The sequence below is a fragment of the Tachysurus fulvidraco genome, chromosome 25 (genome assembly GCF_022655615.1).
Source record: "Tachysurus fulvidraco isolate hzauxx_2018 chromosome 25, HZAU_PFXX_2.0, whole genome shotgun sequence".
NCBI lineage: Eukaryota > Metazoa > Chordata > Actinopteri > Siluriformes > Bagridae > Tachysurus > Tachysurus fulvidraco.
In genome coordinates, this window is record NC_062542.1 from 4,944,114 (window position 1) to 4,963,973 (window position 19,860).

General features: G+C 41.8%; 2 protein-coding genes and 3 long non-coding RNA genes across 6 annotated transcripts; 3 read left to right on the top strand and 2 right to left on the bottom strand.

Moving 5' to 3' along the window:
• Positions 1-3,439: 3,439 nt before the first annotated feature.
• On the top strand, positions 3,440-7,927 carry LOC113658516 (sulfotransferase 2B1-like). Its single transcript, XM_027171057.2, has 6 exons — positions 3,440-3,728; positions 4,104-4,312; positions 5,415-5,541; positions 5,636-5,730; positions 7,403-7,583; positions 7,728-7,927. Exons 1-6 carry the CDS (start codon positions 3,590-3,592, stop codon positions 7,832-7,834), a joined length of 858 nt encoding a protein of 285 aa, XP_027026858.2. The 5' UTR covers positions 3,440-3,589; the 3' UTR covers positions 7,835-7,927.
• A 974-nt stretch (positions 7,928-8,901) lies between these two features.
• Positions 8,902-9,374, bottom strand: LOC113658601. Its single transcript, XR_007139498.1, has 2 exons — positions 9,314-9,374; positions 8,902-9,186 (listed from the first exon to the last, which is right to left on the bottom strand). It is a non-coding gene; the product is annotated as an uncharacterized LOC113658601 (long non-coding RNA).
• Positions 9,375-9,491: 117 nt separating this feature from the next.
• On the bottom strand, positions 9,492-10,512 carry LOC125140227. Its single transcript, XR_007139496.1, has 3 exons — positions 10,147-10,512; positions 9,902-10,067; positions 9,492-9,820 (listed from the first exon to the last, which is right to left on the bottom strand). It is a non-coding gene; the product is annotated as an uncharacterized LOC125140227 (long non-coding RNA).
• LOC113658531 (sulfotransferase 2B1-like) lies at positions 10,437-15,211 on the top strand. Of its 2 annotated transcripts, none has more exons than XM_027171077.2 (6): positions 10,437-10,553; positions 11,300-11,508; positions 12,765-12,891; positions 12,994-13,088; positions 14,673-14,853; positions 14,988-15,211. In XM_027171077.2, exons 1-6 carry the CDS (start codon positions 10,499-10,501, stop codon positions 15,092-15,094), a joined length of 774 nt encoding a protein of 257 aa, XP_027026878.2. In that variant the 5' UTR covers positions 10,437-10,498; the 3' UTR covers positions 15,095-15,211. The 2 variants fall into 2 exon arrangements, with proteins under 2 accessions (XP_027026878.2, XP_027026871.2); XM_027171070.2 differs by lacking the exon at positions 10,437-10,553 and adding an exon at positions 10,634-10,900.
• Positions 15,212-16,872: 1,661 nt separating this feature from the next.
• LOC113658584 lies at positions 16,873-17,589 on the top strand. Its single transcript, XR_007139500.1, has 3 exons — positions 16,873-17,037; positions 17,186-17,295; positions 17,390-17,589. It is a non-coding gene; the product is annotated as an uncharacterized LOC113658584 (long non-coding RNA).
• Positions 17,590-19,860: the final 2,271 nt, after the last annotated feature.

The window sequence follows — 19,860 nt, forward strand, 5'->3', positions numbered from 1 at the left end:
GATGTTGTGGGGCTGTCTTGGTTGACATGCCTCTACATCACGTGGCGGTTGGGGACAGTGCCTCTGGACTGGCAGACTGGGTTGGTGGTCCCTCTGTTTAAGAAGGGGGACCTGAGGTTGTGTTCCAACTTCAGGGGGTTACACTCCTCAGCCTCCCCAGAAAAATCTATGCCTGGGTACTGGAGAGGAGAATTCGGCCGATAGTCGAACCTCGGATGCAGGAGGAACAATGCGGGTTTCGTTTCAGTTGTGGAACACTGGACTATCTCTATACCCTCGCCAGGCTGCTAGAGGGTTCATGGGAGTTTGCCCAACCAGTCCACATGTGCTTTGTGGATCTGGAGATGTGCTTTGTGGATCTGTGGATCTTTGTGGGGGGTGCTCTGGGAGTATGGGGTACCGGGCCCTCTGCTAAGGGCTGTCCGGTCCCTATATGACCGGAGCAGGAGTTTGGTTTGCATTGCCAGCAGTAAGTCAAACTTGTTCCCGGTGCATGTTGGACTCCGGCAGGGCTGCCCTTTGTCACCAGTCCTGTTCATTATTTATATGGACAGGATTTCTAGGCGCAGTCGGGGGCCGGAGGGAGTCCGGTTTGGGGACCACAGGATTTCGTCTCTGCTTTTTGCAGATGATGTTGTCCTGTTGGCTTCCTCAAATCAGGACATCCAGCGTGCACTGGGATGATTTGCAGTCGACTGTGAAGTGGCCGGGATGAGAATCAGCACCTCCAAGTCCGAGGCCATGGTTCTCAGCCGGAAAAGGGTGGCTTGCCCCCTTCAGGTTGGTGGAGAGCTCCTGCCTCAAGTGGAGGAGTTTAAATCTTGGGGTCTTGTTCATTTGCATTTACATTTACAGAATTTGGCAGACGCCCTTATCCAGAGCGATGTACATAAGTGCTTAAATCTCTAACATTGAATACATCAATGCTGGGTCACTAGCTTACATTCTTAAGATACCATTAGTTTAAAACATTTGTTCAAAGTTACAATGAGAAAGTGTCAAAGGTTTTTTTTATAATTTTTTTTTAAATGCAAAAGATAAGGAAAGAAGTGCTAGTTGAAGTGTTTCCTGAATAAGTAGGTCTTCAACCGCCGCTTGAAAGTAGCCAGTGACTCAGCTGTCCGGACCTCTAGGGGAAGTTCATTCCATCACCTTGGTGCCAGAACAGAGAAGAGTCTTGTAGTATAGTTGCCTCTTACCCTGAGAGATGGTGGAACCAGTCGAGCAGTGCTGGTAGATCGGAGGTTGCGGGGTGCAGTGCGAGGAATGATGAGGGCTTTGAGGTAAGAGGGAGCTGGTCCATTTTTGGCTTTGTAGGCCAGCATCAGTGTTTTGAATCGGATGCGTGCAGCTACCGGAAGCCAGTGGAGGGATCGCAGCAGCGGGGTGGTATGCGAGACCTTTGGCAGGTTGAAAACAAGCCGGGCAGCTGCATTTTGGATCATTTGCAGAGGACGGATTGCGTTCATAGGTAGACCTGCCAGCAGTGCATTGCAGTAATCCAGTCTAGAAATGACAAGAGACTAAAACAAGTACCCGAGCAGTCTGTGTGGACAAAAATGGCCGAATCCTTCTAATGTTGTAGAGAAGAAACCGACATGAGCGAGTCACATTAGCAACATGAGAGGAAAAGGACAGTTGATTGTCCATGGTTACCCCAAGGTTGCGAGCTGTGGCTGAAGGGAAGATCGGATCGTTGTGCAAGGATATAGCAAGATCATGAGCTGGGGATGAATCACCTGGAATGAACAGCAGTTCAGTTTTGCTAGGATTGAGCTTTAACTGATGAGCAGTCATCCATGATGAAATTTCTGCCAGACATGCTGAGATCCGGTCAGAAGCTGTGGCATCTGAGGGTGGGAAAGAGAAGATAAGTTGTGTATCATCAGCATAGCAGTGGTAAGAGAACCCATCTGATGAAATAACTTCAAGAGAGTGAGTATACAGGGAGAAAAGAAGAGGACCAAGTACTGAGCCCTGTGGGGAAGTCTGGGCGTCCCTGCTTAGACTGCTGCCCCCGCGACCCGGCCCCAGATAAGCGGTAGAAAATGGATGAATGGATGGAATGTAATTAAGAAATGGCAGTTAACAGGAACAGTGAAGGTCAAGATATGGTCTGGAAGGCCAAGAAAAAATATCAGAGAGAACTACTAGTAAGATGACTAGAAAAGCAAATCAGAACCCCAGTTTGACTGCAAAAGACCTCCAGGAAGATTTGGCAGACCATGGAGTTGTGGTATATTGTTCAACTGTTCAGTGGCACATGCACAAATATTGCCTTCATGGAAGAGTCATCAGAAGAAAAATCTCTCCTTCATCCTCAGTGTCTGATTTTTACAAAAAAATATTTACATAAGCCTGATGCATTTTGGAAAAAAGTCATGTGGTCTGATGAGGTAAAAATAGAACTCTGGCCGTAATGAGCAAAGGTATGTTTGGAGAACAAAGTGTACAGAATTTCATGAAAAGAAACCCAATCCAACTGTTAAGCATGGGGGTGGACAGATCATGCTTTGGGGTTGTATTGCAGCCAACGGCATGGGGAACATTTCATGGGTAGAGGGAAGAATGGATTAAATTAATTTCCAACAAATTCTGGAAGCAAACATAAAACCATCTGTAAAAAAAGAAAAAAAAAAAAGGCTGAAGTTGAACAAGTGGATAATGATCCTAAACACGTCTCAGAATTAACAATGGACTACCACAATAGGCACAAGCTGAAGTTTTTGCCATAACCCTCACAATCTTCTGACCTAAACATCACTGAAAATCTGTGGTCAGGAGCAGTGCTTACAAGACAGCCTAGGAATCTTACAGAACTGTGAGAACTGTAAGGAAGAATGGACGAAAAGTCCTCAAACAAAAACTGAAAGGCTCTTGGCAGGCATTTACAAGCTACTTGCCAAAGGAGGTTCTACTAGGTACTAACTATGCAGGGTGCTCAAACTTGTGCTGTGAGCAATTTTCCTTTTCTGTTATTTTAAAAATGTAAAATATGGGAGGGGGGTGTTAGTTTAAAATATAAAGGGAATGTGTCATCTGTAACTTTATGCTGTAACTTTTGGAGAGCATTTCATTGTCCACTTGCTTAAATGTTCCCAAAAACAGAGATTTTGACCAGGTTGCATAAACTTTTGCATGTCACTGTATTTCATGTTAGATGAGGAGATGAGGATTCACCTCAACTCTCAGGTGCACACATTAAAAATTCAATTACACTGTAGGAAAAGTGAGTGTGTGTGTGTGTGTGTGTGTGTGTGTGTGTGTGTGTGTGTGTGTGTGTGTGTGTGTGTGTGTGCGCGTGTGCGCGTGTGTGTATGTGTGTGAGTTCCAAACCCAGGTAAAGTTACCTACATGTTGCATATGGTCATGTGACCTGCTATTGCTCAACCATTTACACACATACTCCTGCAGCATTTTTAAACAAACTTGTATGTGCGAATCTCATAGCCGAACTGAATAGCATGTCTGTTCATGTTTAGAAAGCAGTGAACCACCCATGTGACATCGAGATGCCTCACTGAAAGGTTGTTATGCATACCACCAGTGACTGATCAGTCCACTGGGTTGACTGTTACCTCCGGTCAGAATGTGCAGCAACGACCTGTATTTGCTTTATCATGGACTTTTATTACCAAAGATTACACACACAGACGACAGTTTGAAATATTTCGAGTTGTTTCGAGTGCAGGACGATGACGTGATTGTAATTACTTATCCCAAATCTGGTATGTGATTTACTTTTTCTGCTTTTTAAAATTAATTGCTTAAAAGTAGTGTTGTTAAAATAGACAAACAAACAAACAAATAAATAAACAAAAATGCATATTGATTAATGCAACCCACACTACACTTACAGAACTTTTTTTTTAATCCTATTTCTGAAATTCATTTTTTTTACAACATTATCGTTTCGGTCGGACAAAGGTGATCAACATTAGTGTATGCTAAAAATAGTATTAAAAAATGTGTATTAAACTCCATTTTATCAGAAATATTTTTTTTTCATAAAGTGTTTTTGTTTTATCTTTTATCTTGTATTTTCCTCATATTCCAACCAGCAACTGAAATGTGCTTGAACTGTACTACTCAATCTGTTTCAGGTACAACATGGATGCAAGAAATTCTTCCCCTGCTTCTGAATGGAGGGGATTTTACACCAGTACTGACCATCCCCAACTGGGACAGAGTGCCTTGGCTTGAGGAGACACGTGCTGCTGAAATCGCAGAAAAGCTGAGTGCTCCACGGGCCTTTGTTTCTCACATGCCTTATCATCTGATGCCTTCCTCGTTCTTCTCTTCTAAGGCTAAGGTAAAAAAAAAAAAGAGATCAATGACTGTGTGAAGGCTCAGAAAGAGTTGATTTAATGTGAAAAATATCCCAATGACTTTTAGTATCTAGGTAACCATTCAGATAGTAACCATTCTTTCTTGGGAAAATGCTCCAGATGTATTGCACATGGATCTCGTGTGTTGTGTCCAGTTCAGGTCGTTCCACCGGCCATTCTGCGACACAGATTCTTCTCTTGAAGCTGATTCATAGTTGACTGTTGAATTTATGCTTTGTGTCAATATCATGCTGGATGGTCTTCATCTTCAGCTGACTAATAGAAGCCTGTACCAAAATAGATATTTAGAAATTTGAAGCTATTCATGAGTTCTTATATCTTAAGCCGCAGTCCCAGCTAAAGAGAAGCAGCCGCAAAGTGGAAAAATTCTTCACTTTGAGTGTTTTGTTTTTTGAGGAACAGCGGATTTTGTGCCTAACCTATGTCTTGGTATAACACCAAAAGTTTCTACTTTGGCCTCACCAGACCAATTACATGCCACATGGCTTGGATGGTGATATTTATCCTGTCTAGCCATGCTACACCAAAGCCCAGATATGCAAAGAATATGAGAGAGTGTTTAATCTTGTATCATGCCAAGAGTGTCTAATACTAATATTTTGCAGTAATCAGATATTACTGCCGCTCCTTTACAGTTGCTGTTGGTCTCTTTGCAGTTTCTCTAATTTACAGAGACATCCTTTGCTTGTTAATGCTACTGCGGTGTCACATTTTCTCCAGTTGTTGATGTTGGCCTTCACAGTGTTCCATTGTACATCTGTTTTTGAAATTTGTAGCCATCTCTTGATTTGGCAGTTTTTTTAAAAAAAGAAATGTTTTGTAAGCTCTGTCTTGAAAGGAAATCATTATAAAAGTATCATGCCATATTATAAAAGTGCTGGCACACTTGTACAACCAAGAAATTGTATGTTTTGCCTAACATTTTCATTTCTGGCTGCTATTTCAAATTAAATGTGAGAAAAACTTAGCTGTGATTTAGCTTAGTTTTTATTAGTTTATTTTTTCCATCAGAAAATATGTAGACTCTATATATTTTCTTATTTATCTATCTACTTTTATCTCTAGGTCATTTATGTTTCTAGAAACCCAAAAGATGTCCTGGTTTCCTCTTTTCATTTCCATCAAATGGCCAGTTTTCTGCATGACCCAGGAACCTTGGAAGAATTTGCAGACCAATTCCTATCAGGGAATGGTGAGTGAAAAATCTGATCTGTACTCCACACAATGCTATCATGGAGGCAGTTTTATCTGTTCAACCTTGTTATGTTGTGAATTTGTCTGCTCAGTCATGTTTGGAAAGTGGACAGATCATGCAAAGAGCTGGAGAAACACGGATTTGGGTGACAGAATTTTTTACATCACGTACGAGGAGATGATTCAGGTAAAGTGTTTCCATACAGATGATGCTATAGAATTGGAGGAAGTTGACTGTGTTTTACTTACATGGTTGATCAGTGTGATCAAGAGATGAGAGAAAAAGCTTTAACAGTCCAGCTTATGTGTATGTATTGTGTAGCGGTAGTTGGGTGAGAAGTGCTTGCTGTTTTAAAGTCAGGTCCAAACCAACTGCTGCTGGGGCCCAAGAAAGCAGTGCATCCCAGCTGGAGAGGGCATTGGAGTTGCCATGCTGAGCAATGGGTTGGTTGCCCCTTGTCACTCTGGTGTCACTGTCCTTCGCCTGGGCGGGCACGTGGTCTGTGACTAATGTAAATTGCCTGCCCATTAGGTAGTAATGGAACTTCTCAACGGCCCACTTAATGGCAAAAGCCTCCCATTCTACCGTTGCACACTTCTTCTCTGCAGGGCTTCTGGTTGATGTACAGGATGGGGTTCTCCTCCCTGTTGAAAGGGAAAGGAGAGCGCCTAATCCCACCTCTGAGGGATCCATCTGAAGCACAAAGGGGAGGTCAAAGTTTGGGTTGTATGGGACGGGGTCACTGATGAGGGCTGTTTTAAGGGCTTGGAACCAAACTCCACCTCACTGGTCCACTGGTCCGGTCTGGTTTCCTTTTTTTAATAAGATCTGAGAGGGGAGTTATCGAGGAAAAGTTAGCAAAAGTAAACAAAATTCTGGTAATAGCCCACTAACCGAAAAAAGACATGCACCTGTTTTTTGTTGTCGGGGGAATTCCAAGGACCTCCTCCACCTTTTTGTCTTGTGGCTTTAGAAGGCCCCATGCAATATGGTATCCTTGATATTGGGCCTCATTGGCCAGGGTCAGAACTAGATAGTTTTTTTTGGGTGCACCATCAGTCCTGCCCTTCATAGGCTAGCCAGAACCTCCCCTAGGTGGTGTATGTGATCAGACCAGGTGTATTAGTGGATGACAATGTCATTAAGGTTGGTGGCTGTGTGGGTCCAATGTGACTTCAGGACATTGTCCATAAGACGTTGAAAGGTGGAGAACCTGGTATTGACAGTGGCCGCTGGCGGTGCTAAAGGCAGTCTTGGGTTGCACATCTGGTGTCATGGCTACCTGCAAGTAGCCTGTGGTCCGGTCTAAATTGGAGATGAACCGGGCTCTCCCCAGCCTTCCACCTGGCCTCTGACCCAATGGAGGGAGTAGCTGTCAAACTCAGACTAGCGATTGAGTCGCTGGAGGTCGTTACATAGGTGTAAGGTGCCATCTGTCTTTGGGACAGTTGGACTTGTTAATGAAGCCTTATTGGAGCATTTGAAGATTGGATGAACATATCCACCTCGGCCTCAGATGCTTGCTGTTGAGCCTCCGGTACTCAATAGGGCTGCTACCGGACCACCACTCCCGGTAGGGGTCTTTATCTGCAACAGACGACACAGATCCATCACAAGGTGGGATGTACAATAGTGTACCTTGATTTGTGAGGATGTCCTTTGGAACTTCAACCTGACTAAAGAGAAGCAGTATCTCTTTGGTGATGTTGTGGGAGGTAGCCTTTTGTACAGGAAGTGGTCTTTCGTAGGGGGACTGCCTCGGGGTAATTTTCCTATAAAAGCATGTTTTGTAGTTTTGTAGTTACATACTGTAATAATCATGTACAAAAAGAGTGATCTGTTACTCTTTGACTTTCAGGATCTGCATGGTGTTCTCGAACGCATGTTATTCTTTCTTGGTAAGTGCCTGAGAAAAGACGTTCTGAAGCGTGTGACTGAACACTGTGAGTTTAGAACTATGAAGCAAAACAAAATGTCCAACTACTCGCTGGTGCCAGAGGCGGTAATGGACACCAAGAAGTCTACTTTTCTCAGAAAAGGTAGCGATAAATTTAGAGACATTTTTGCCACTCTATTTTATTATTGTATGTAATATTTTATTTACATTCCAAAAAAGGAAATTTCTAAAGTAGTTTCTAGGTAATGGAATGCCTAATTCTTGATTTCTGTTTTTTCCCCATAAGGAATTGTTGGAGATTGGAAGAATTATTTCAGCCCAGAGTTGGAGTCGAAGTTCAACACAGCAATTTGTGAAGAATTAAAGGGAACTGACATCAAATTCGCCATATAATAATTGTCATAATGCTATTATACCAAAGTTTGTGCTTATAATTTCAATTATAATTTGATATGATTTTTATTTTATGTTCTTTAAACAAAAACAGTGCTTATACAAATATGTCCTGTCTCTCAACCCCACAGTACAAGCAAGAGAATTAAAAACATCCAGTTAACTAATATATAAATCACCCTCACAACGCCACTTGACAAAACCCGTCATGTTTTCTAACAAATCATCTGAATATGTGGGGACAAAAGTTGCTGTGAACCAGGCTGATGAAAAGTAAGAGGGAGCAGAGGGCCACCAGTTAACGCTTATTTTACACGTTCATTCTGCTATACACAGATTTAAAACTTACAAGCTGTTAAACCGAACAGTACCTATTCCAGTAAGCAGGTGGCACTGTTGCTAGAATACAGCCATTCACTGGAAGAGTGAGATACTAATGCAACTGTTGGTGAGTCATAAACATCCTTTCCTACCTTATCAACACCCCTGGTTTTTGGGCCAGTGAGACGATGTCATTAATCTGTTGTATTTTTCTATTTTATCTGTCTCAATATTAAAAATAAAATATACAGAATAACCCAATTTCGGTTTGGTTAATGTAATGCAACAGCTAATCAGATGGCAGTTCATAGTTTGTACATTGTTCTAAATATTCACGTTAGGAAGCCTGAAAAGCTGACATCACATAGAAAAGAAAAGCACCCAAAAATGATGATGAATTCAGGGTATTTAAATTATATTTCATGTTACAGACAAGCAGTAGAAGCACTGCATTACTTCCAGCAGACACTATTCTACTGCACTACAGATTTGTTTCTGTAAGAGTCCTAAAGGTTTTGACATTTGGGCCTTGTTTTGGTTCAGTACCTGAATTACTTAGTAAATGTCTTAAATACAAGATAGTGTGGCCAGATGGCAGAGGGAGGGTATTAATTTAAATGATTTAAGAACCCTAAAGGGTTAACAATGCCCGACTACACCACCCTGGGAATCTCACCCAAGGAATTAATTGAAAATACTGTGCACAAGTTCCCCACTTTGTGGCAAATTGACAATGGAGACAGAGGTACTGGTATAAAAATGGAACACTGTTTATTGAATGTAATGACAAAGGAAATCTAAAATGCATTCACTTGTAAAACCACAATCACACAAATGGTCCAGAAAAGACAACACAAGGAGCTGCAGCCTAGGCTAAATGACCGGTCGTACAGGCCTTTACTCTACGTACACTGCAAACTTACACCACTCCCAAAAGCCCCAGTGCACACGGTAAATCACAGCAGTCCGTGAGGAAACACCATCACCACCTAAAGACTTCAGCCCTGCTCTTCAGAAAAGGTCTGCAGCTCCTGTAAAACAGAACAGCACACACAAAAATGTTTAACAAGGTTTAGGCAGGCAACACAGCTGACACTTAATGCCTGCCAAACACACAATAACAAATTCCATCCATCCATCCATCCATCCATTTTCTACCGCTTATCCGGGGCCGGGTCATGGGGGCAGCAGTCTAAGCAGGGATGCCCAGACTTCCCTCTCCCCAGACACTTCCTCCAGCTCTTCCAGGGGAATACCGAGGCGTTCCCAGGCCAGCTGAGAGACATAGTCCCTCCAGCGTGTCCTAGGTCTTCCCTAGGGCCTCCTCCCGGTTGGACATGCCCGGAACACCTCCCCAGGGAGGCGTCCAGGAGGCATCCGAAACAATAAATTAACAAAATTAAATCAAATTAAAGAATAAAGAACACAAAACCAATCGTCACTGGAACAACAGAGAAAACAAATAATCACCAGTACATTGGCAAAGATACAGAGATTAACCAAAAATAACTAATAAAATCAATTAAATAAAAACACAACTGGACCATCTAAGTGCAAAAGAGCACTCCCACACCATTAGCGGATTCACAACCGCATAAAAATGGCATTCACGAACGTTCAACGAAGAACAAGACAGCGGTGACGTCACTGCATGCCCCCATCACTCTACAACACAGGGAAAACTAATCATGTTAGCCAATCACCATAAAACATTTATACAATAAAACCCACATGAATCAGACCCACCATATAACAGGCGCAGGGACCCGGGAGTCAGTAGAGGTGAAGATAATACTCCATAGTTGCAATGCGAAGTATAGTTTCAGTTTAATCATTCAGCTGGTGAAGCTCAGGATACACGAGGGAAAATAACAGTCGTCATCCGCCCATAACACGGCATTGTATTTATTGACTACAATAAACGCACGAGTTACTACCGAAACGCAAGTACATCAGCACGCCATTACAAACATTAACATGCATAACATTACCTGAATATGGTCGCATAAACAGATGTGAGACACACACCACGAACAATACGTCAAAGCCACGATATCTGCAGCCACGGAGATGACTACAGTTGCTGCGATCGTCCTGCGAAGCAAAATCACAACAGCCCTCAATCCATGACACGGGATCCCGGGAAGTGACGCTCGTTTAGGTCACACATGCATGTTGTTTATATAGACATAATCCAACCTCCTCTATCAGCACCAACCAATGAATAACCTAATGCCTAATAATCACTTACCGACCTCCACCTGCCACAATAGCAAGGTAAATTGTTTAAACATTTATTTTTAATTTGCTGTCCCTCAGATATTATACCAGTTAGTTGAGGAGATGAGAATTCACTCCAACCCTCAGCTGCCCAGGGTAAAAATTCAAAGTACACAATGTAAGACAAAAAGGGTGTGTGGGTGTGTGTGTGTGTGTGTGTGTGGAGGGGGGTGGTGGTGGTGGTGGTGGTGGTGATGGTTTATAAAGAGACTGCTGCTTTTACTCATCTCCCACTGAGAAATGTAACAAGTATAGACTGGCTTTAAAACATAGAACAATAAAATACAGCTGGTTTATTGCTGATTTGACTAATACCTCCGGTCAGAATGTGCAGCAACGACCTGTATTTGCTTTATCATGGACTTTTATTACCAAAGATTGCACACACAGCCGATAGTTTGAAATATTTCGAGTCGTTTCAAGTGCAGGACGATGACGTGATTGTAATTACTTATCCCAAATCTGGTATGTGATTTACTTTTTCTGCTTTTTAAAATTAATTGCTTAAAAGTAGTCTTGGTAAAACAAACAAACAAACAATTAAACAAACAAACAAACAAACAAACAAATAACAATGCATAATGATTGATGGAACCCACACTACACTTACAGAACATTTTTTTAAATCCTATTTCTGAAATTCACTTTTTTTTACTACATTATAGTTTGGGTCAGAAAAAGTTGATCAACAATATTGTATGTTAAAATATTAAATGTGTCATAAAACTGTTTTTGACTCCATTTTATAAGAAAGATTTTTTTTCTTGATGTGTTTTTGTTTTATTTCTTGAAGCCTTTGTATTTTCCTCATATTACAACCAGCAACTGAAATGTGCTTCAAAAGTACCACTCAATCTTTTTCAGGTACAACATGGATGCAGGAAATTCTTCCCCTGCTTCTGAATGGAGGGGATTTTACACCAGTACTGACCATCCCCAACTGGGACAGAGTGCCTTGGCTTAATGGGAGACGTGCTGCTGAAATTGCAGAAAAGCTGAGCGCTCCACGGGCCTTTGTTTCTCACATGCCTTATCATCTGATGCCTTCCTCTTTCTTCTCTTCTAAGGCTAAGGTAAAAAAAGGAGATCAATGACTGAGTGAAGGCTCAGAAAGAGTTGGCTTTTGATGTAATGTGAAAAATATCCCAATGACTTTTAGTATCTATGTAACCATTCGAATAGTAACCATTCTTTCTTGGGAAAATGCTCCAGATGTATTGCACATGGATCTCGTGTGTTCTGCCCAGTTCAGGTCGTTCCACCGGCCATTCAGTGACATTCAGATTCTTGTTTTGAAGCTGATGCATAGTTGATTGTTGAATTTGCGCTTTGTGTCAATATCATGCTGGCTATATCAATACCAGTCCCAGCTAAAGAGAAGCAGCCCAAAAGTGTGATGCTGCTATCACCACTCTTCACTCTGAGTGTGGTGTTCTTTGAGGAACAGCGATTTTGATTTTGTGCCAAACTTATGTTTTAGAACAACACCAAAAGTTTCTACTTTGACCTCACCAGACCAATTACTAGCCACATGGCTTGGATGGTGATTTTTATCTTGTCTAGCCATGCTACACCAAAGCCCAGATAGAACGGGGCATAGAAGCCTTTATTATCTCCACATATACATTACAGCACAGTGGAATTCTTTTTTCTTCACATATCCCAACTGAGGAGGTTGGGGTCAGAGTGCAGGGGTAGCTATGATACAGGAGCAGGGAGGGTTGAGGGCCTTTCTCAACGGCCCAGCAGTGGCAGCTTGGTTGTGTGGGGCCTTGAATTCCGATCCTCCGATCAACAACCCAGAGCCTTAACCAGCTGAGCCACCACTGCCCATGATATGAGAGAGTGTTTCATGTTGTCACATGCCAAGAGTGACTAATACTAATAATTTGCAGTTATCAGATATTACTGCAGCTCCTTTACAGTTTCTGTTGCAGTTTTCCCTAATTTATAGAGACATCATTTACTTGTTAATGTTACTGCGGTGTCACATTTTACATCTGTTTTGGAAATTTGTAGCCATCTCCTGATTTGGCAGTTTTTTAACAAAGAAATGTTTTGTAAACTCTGGCTTGAATGTAAATCATTATAAAAGTATCATGCAATATTATAAAAGTGCTGGCACACTTGTACAACCAAGTAATTGTACATTTTGACTAACATTTTCATTTCTGGCTGCTATTTCAAATTAGATGTGAGAAAAACAGCCATGATTTAGCTTTTTTTTATTTAGTTTTTATTAGTTTTCTTTTTTTTCCATCAGAAAAATTTGCAATTTTAACAGCAGTATGTAGACTCTATATATTTTCATATTCACTTTTATCTGTAGGTCATTCATGTTTCTCGAAACCCAAAAGATGTCCTGGTTTCCTCTTTTCATTTCCATCAAATGACCAGTTTTCTGCATGACCCAGGAACCTTGGAAGAATTTACAGACCAATTCCTAGCAGGGAACGGTGAGTGAAAAATCTGATCTGTACTCCACACAATGCTATCATGGTGATGCTATCATGGTTTCATCTGTTGAACACTGTTATGTTGTGAATTTGTCTGCTCAGTGATGTATGGAAAGTGGACAGATCATGCAAAGAGCTGGAGAAACACGGATCTGGGTGACAGAATTTTTTACATCACGTACGAGGAGATGATTCAGGTAAAGTGTTTCCATACAGATGATGCTGTAGAATTAGAGGAATTTGACTGGTTTTTACTACATGCTTTATAAATGTGATCAAACATTCTGAATGGGAAAAACAGTACAGAACATCAATTAGTTGCAGCTCAGTAGCTACTGTAGCATTATGTTCCTGTTGCACCAAGCCCCCTTGGCTCAGTCTTCTTCCGGACGGTTAGTGGAGCCAGCCTCGACTCCTAGTGGACTTTTGCCATTGGTGCTGATGTAGCGCCTTCCCTGCACTGTATCGGTAGTTGCATGAGTAGTGCTTGCTGATTTAAAGTCAGCTCAAAGCCAACTGCTGCTGGGGCCCATGAAAATAGTGCATTCCAGCCGGAGAAGACATTGTGGTTGCCATGCTGAGCCCCGGGTTAGTGAGAAACCACTTTATCACTCAAGCATTGCTGTCCTTCTCCTGGGCCATTCCAGCCATGTATGGTCTGTGACTAACCTGAATTATCTGCCAATCAGGTAGTAATGGAGCTCCTCAATGGTCCACTTAATGGTGAAGGCCTCCCATTCTACTGCCACATACTTCTTCTCTGCAGGGCATTGAAGCAATGTGAAAGGAGAATGCCTAGTCCCACCTTTGAGGCATCCATCTGCAGCACAAAGGGAAGGTCAACATTTGGATTTTAGGGGACGGGGTCACTGATGAGGGCCGTTTTTAGGGCTTGGAACCCATGCTCTGTTTAACTGGTCTACTGCTCTGGTATGGTTGCCCTTTTTATGGAGTCCCTGCGCCCTTTATTCGTAAGATCTGAGAGGGGAGCTATTGAGGAAAAGTAACAGCCCACTAACTCAGAAAGAGCATGAACCTGCTATTTGGTTCTCAGTCAGGGGTATTCCCAGACATCCTCCACCTTTTTGTCCTGCGGCTTACCGGCTAGCCAGAACCTCCCCCAGATGGAGTACGTGATCAGACCAGGTGGATGAGTGGAAAGCAAAGTTATTAAAATAGGTGGCTGTGTGGGCCTGGTGACGCTTCAGGACAATGTCCATAAGACTTTGGAAGGTGGAGAATCTGGTATTGACAGTGGCCAATGGCGGTGCTAAAGGCAATCTTGGGTTGCACATCTGGTGCGAGGGTTACCTGCAGGTCTAAATTGGAGATGAACCAGGCTCTGCCTAGGTTCTCCTCTAGACCGTTGATCCAAGGGAGAGGGTAACTATGAAACATCAACATCCGCTGGAAGTTATTAAATAGGTGTAAGGTGCCATCTGTCTTTGGGATAACGACGATCGAGGACTCTTCGATGATGCCATCTTGGAGCATTTGCACAAGCTTGCTTTTGAGCCTCTGGTACTCGATAGGGTTGCTGCCGGACCACCCACGGATCAATCATAAGGTGGTATGTAAATGGTCTACCTTGGTCATGGGAGAGAGAAGAATTGCGTCTTTGGTGATGTTGTGGGAGGTTACCTTTTGAACAGCAAGTGGCCTTTCGTAGGGGGACTGCCTCGGGGTAACTTTGCTACTGTATAAAAGCAAGTTTTATTATTAGTAATATACTAATCTTTTACAGCTATGGTGATCTGTTACTCTTTGACTCTGACTTTCAGGATCTGCCTGGGGTACTTGAACGCATATTATTCTTTCTTGGTAAGTGCCTGAGCAAAGACGTTCTGAACCGTGTGACTGAACACTGTGAGTTTAGGTCTATGAAGCAAAACAAAATGTCCAACTACTCACTGTTGCCAGAGGCTTTAATGGACACCAAGAAGTCTACTTTTCTCAGAAAAGGTAGAGACAAATTCATAGAGACTTTTTCTGCCATTCTATTTTATTATTGTATATAATGAAAAAAGGAAGTCTCTAAAGTAGTTTCTAGGTAATGGAATGCCTAATTCTTGATTTCTGTTTGTTTTCCCCATAAGGAATTGTTGGAGATTGGAAGAATTATTTCAGCCCAGAATTGGAGTCGAAGTTCAACACAGCAATTTGTGAAGAATTAAAGGGAACTGACATCAAATTCGCCATATAATAATTGTCATAATGCTATTATACCAATGTCTGTGCTTATAATTTCAATTATAATTTGATATGATTTTTATTTTATGTTCTTTAAACAAAATAAACAAAAACAGTGCTTATTCAAATATATCCTGTCTCTCAACCCCATAGTACAAGCAAGAGAATTAAAAACATCTAGTTAACTAATAGATAAATCACCCTCACAACGCCACTTGACAAAACCCGTCATTTTTTCTAACAAAACATCTGAATATGTGGGGACAAAAGTTGCTGTGAACCAGGCTGATGAAAAGTAAGAGGGAGTAGAGGGCCACCAGTTAATGCTTATTTTACACGTTCATTCTGCTATACACAGATTTAAAACGTACTCGTCAAGCTGTTAAACCGAACAGTACCTATTCCAGTAAGCAGGTGGCACTGTTGCTAGAATATGGCCATTCATTGGAAGAGTGAGATGCTGTTGTATTTTTCTATTTTTCTTAATATTAAAAATAAAATATACAGAACTATCTGATTTTGGTTTGGTTAATTTTGTTAATGTAATTACTGTGTGTTTCCTCGGTGGTATTGCAGGGGCAAGAATTCCCTGTAGTAATGCAACAATTAATCAGATGGCAGTTCATAGTTTGTACATTGTTCTAAATATTCACGTTAATATTAACACGGGCCTTCGTTTCTCACATGCCTTATCATCTGGTGCCTTCCTCTTTCTTCTCTTCTAAGGCTAAGGTAAAAAAAGAGCTAAATGAATTAGTGAGGGCTCAGAAAGAGTTGGCTTTTGATGTAATGTGAAAAATATCCCAATGACTTTTAGTATCTAGGTAACCATTCAGATAGTAACCATTCTTTCATAGGAAAATGCTCCAGATGTAATGCACATGGATCTCGTGTGTTCTGCCCAGTTCAGGTCGTTCCACCGGCCATTCAGCGACATTCAGATTCTTCTCTTGAAGCTGATTCATAGTTGATTGTTGAATTTGCGCTTTGTGTCAATATCATGCTGGGTATTTCAATACCAGTCCCAGCTAAAGAGAAGCAGCCCAAAAGTGTGATGCTGCTATAACCACTCTTCACTCTGAGTGTGGTGTTCTTTGAGGAACAGCGATTTTGATTTTGTGCCAAACTTATGTTTTAGAATAACACCAAAAGTTTCTACTTTGACCTCACCAGACCAAAGTTTCTACTTTGACCTCACCAGACCAAAGACCACATGGCTTGGATGGTGATTTTTATCCTGTCTAGCCATGCTACACCAAAGCCCAGATAGAACGGGGCATAGAAGCCTTTATTATCGCCACATATACATTACAGCGGAATTTTTTTTTCTTCACATATCCCAACTGAGGAGGTTGGGGTCAGAGTGCAGGAGCAGCTATGATACAGTGCCCCTGGAGCAGGGAGGGGTGAAGGCCTTGCTCAAGGGCCCAGCAGTGGCAGCTTGGCTTTGCGAGGCCTTGAACTCCGATCCTCCGATCAACAACCCAGAGCCTTAACCAGTTGAGAAACCACTGCCCATGATATGAGAGAGTGTTTCTGTTATGCGAGACACAGAAGCAGAAGCAGGAGTGAAAGCAAACAGAGTTTATTTGCCCAAAACACGTACTTAGTAGAACCAGAGTTATCCGGTGATGCGTGTTGGAAGCACGGCCCAGAAAGTCTTTCGAGTTACTAAATACTGGAAGTCTGTGATTAATCCGGGGGGCGGGGTGCTTTGGAGAAGCACAAAGCTGCACATAAACACAGGAGTGTCCAGAAATGCACAGCCGAACCATAGACAATAACAGACGGTGAGTGAGGGCGTAAGAGGGGTATATGAATGGTTGGGTGATGAGCGTGTAAATGAGAGTCAGGTGTGTGTCATTAGTAATCCGGCGAGCAGCTCCTTGCGGTCAGGCACGCACGGGGGAAGAGTCAGGGAGCTCCCTGACAGTTTCACGTTGTCACATGCCAAGAGTGACTAATACTAATAATTTGCAGTTATCAGCTATTACTGCAGCTCCTTTAAAGTTTCTGTTGCAGTTTTCCCTAATTTATAGAGACATCCTTTACTTGTTAATGTTACTGCGGTGTCACATTTTACATTCTGTTATTATGTTTCTAGAAACCCAAAAGAAGTCCTGGTTTCCTCTTTTCATTTCCATCAAATGACCAGTTTTCTGCATGACCCAGGAACCTTGGAAGAATTTGCAGACCAATTCCTAGCAGGGAACGGTGAGTGAAAAATCTGATCTGTACTCCACACAATGCTATCATGGAGACAGTTTTATCTGTTGAACACTGTTATGTTGTGAATTTGTCTGCTCAGTGATGTATGGAAAGTGGACACATCATGTAAAGAGCTGGAGAAACTTGGATCTGGGTGACAGAATTTTTTTCGTCACGTATGAGGAGATGATTCAGGTAAAGTGTTTCCATACAGATGATGCTATAGAATTAGAGGAATTTGACTGGTTTTTACTTACATGCTTTATGTGATCAAACATTCTGGATGTGAAAAACAGCACAGAACATCAATTGGTCCCAGCTCAGTAGCTAGCACTTGGCTCACTCTTTGTCCGGGAGGGTTAGTGGAGCCAGCCTCGGCTCCGAGTGGCCTGTTGCCGTTGGTGCTGAAGTAATGCTTTCCCTTCACTGTAGGGGTAGTTGTGTGAGTAGTACTTGCTGATTTAAAGTCAGCTCCAAGCCAACTGCTGCTGGGGCCCATGAAAGTAGTGCATTCCAGCGGGAGAGGACTTTGCGGTTGCCATGCTGAGCCCCGGGTCAGTAAGGAACCACCTTGTCACTCTGGCATTGCTGTCCTTCTCCCAGGTCATTGCAGCGGCGTATAGTCTGTGACTAACCTGAATTATCCGCCAATCAGGTAGTAATGGAGCTAATTTGATATGATTTTTTATTTTATGTTCTTCAAACAAAATAAACAACAACAAAAAAGTAGCTGAACTCACCCAGAACAAACAGTTTATTGCTAAATTACAATTTGCATAAACACATTAGTAACTCGTTCCTAGATTTTCTAGTCAAAAGATTAGTGATCATGCAAATATTTCTCTAGTCTATATAGTCTCTCAACCCCACAGTACAAGCAAGAGAATAAAAAACATCTAGTTAAAGGTAGGGTCTCCGATGTTTGAAAGCCAATGTCGACATTTGAAATCACTAAAACAAACACGCCCCTAACCCAAATGGGTCCCACCCCTGTATTGATAGCTCCGCCCACACATACATACGCAACTCAGGCAACTAATGGAAAGAAATGTGTATTTATCATAGCCGAAGGGAAGAACAATACGATTGCAGATAAACAAACAAGCAAAAATGACACACAAGCATAATCATGTAAAGGACGGTCTATATTAGTTCTGTGAAACAAAGCAAAACCAACGTTACTCACCTATCGAGAAGGAAAAAAACAACCTCGGCATCTTAAGTAAAGTCGGACACATATTCACAGATTGGAGTTTCCAGAGTCAATAACTCCTGAGCTAAAGGCTGTTACTAGCAAAACGTGGTTGTAGCTGCCTCTCTATATTACTACGATAGAAAATAGGTGTTATTTGTGTAGTAACAGCGTTTAGCTCAGGAGTTATTGACTCAGGATACTCCAATCTGTGAATATGTGGCCAACTTCCCGCTCCTTCAGTTCTGGAAAGCTGATCCTATATTAACACGGGTCCTACTTCTTGCCTTATCGTAAGCCTTTCTTCGCTTTCTTTCTTTGTTTTTATCCTCCATGTCAATGTTAAAACTGCTTTTGCTCTCTCTGCCGCATATTGACAAGACCCGCCCCTTTCTGCTCATTTGCTACAGATTTGTTTTGATTTTTGTTTAGTTGTCGGCCCGACTCAGTTTTCTGAAGCATTTCGCAAGTAAGAAAAGAAAAGTAAGAGGGAGCAGAGGGCCACCAGTTAACGCTTATTTTACACATTCATTCTGCTATACACAAATTTAAAACTTACTCGTCAAGCTGTTAAACCGAACAGTACCTATTCCAGCAAACAGGTAACTGCAAACTGTTGCTAGAATACGGCCATTCATTGGAAGATTGAGATAATAATAATGCAACTGATGGTGAGTCATAAACATCCTTTCCAACCTTATCAACACTCCTGGTTTTGGGGCCAGTGAGACGATGTCATTAATCTGTTGTATTTTTCTATTTTATCTGTCTCAATATTAAAAATAAAATATACAGAACGACCTGATTTTGGTTTGGTTAATTTTGTTAATGTAATTACTGTGTGTTTCCTCTGGTGGTATTGCAGGGGCAAGAATTCCCTGTAGTAATGCAACAGCTAATCAGATGGCAGTTCATAGTTTGTACATTGTTCCAAATATTCACGTTAGGAAGCCTAAAAAGCTGACATCATCACATAGAGAAGAAAAGCACTCAAAAATGATGATGAATTCAGGGTATTTAAATTATATTTCATGTTATAGACAGGTAGTAGAAGCATTACTTCCAGCAGACATACACTATTCTACTGCACTAAAGATTTGTTTCTGTAAGAGTCCTGAAGGTTTTGACATTTGGACCTTGTTTTGGTTCAGTACCCGAATTACTTAAATACAAGATAGCAAGGTAAATGGTTTAAACATTTTTTTTAAAATTTGTTGTCCCTCAGATATTATACCACTTAGTTGAGGAGATGAGAATTCACTCCAACCCTCAGCTGCCCAGGGTAAAAATTCAAAGTACATACTGTGAGAAAAAAGGGTGTGCGTGTGTGGGGTGTATATAAAGAGACTGCTGCTTTTACTCATCTCCCACCGAGAAAT

Excerpts from the sequence above, each read along its gene's own strand:
- LOC113658531 (XM_027171070.2), top strand. The coding sequence starts at position 10,762 with ATGTGCAGCAACGACCTGTATTTGCTTTATCATGGACTTTTATTACCA. Across the intron at positions 11,509-12,764 it reads TCTTCTCTTCTAAGGCTAAG|GTCATTCATGTTTCTCGAAA; the intron begins GTAAAAAAAGGA and ends TTTTATCTGTAG. Across the intron at positions 12,892-12,993 it reads CCAATTCCTAGCAGGGAACG|TGATGTATGGAAAGTGGACA; the intron begins GTGAGTGAAAAA and ends TTGTCTGCTCAG.
- LOC113658516 (XM_027171057.2), top strand. The coding sequence starts at position 3,590 with ATGTGCAGCAACGACCTGTATTTGCTTTATCATGGACTTTTATTACCA. Across the intron at positions 3,729-4,103 it reads AATTACTTATCCCAAATCTG|GTACAACATGGATGCAAGAA; the intron begins GTATGTGATTTA and ends AATCTGTTTCAG. Across the intron at positions 7,584-7,727 it reads GTCTACTTTTCTCAGAAAAG|GAATTGTTGGAGATTGGAAG; the intron begins GTAGCGATAAAT and ends TTTCCCCATAAG.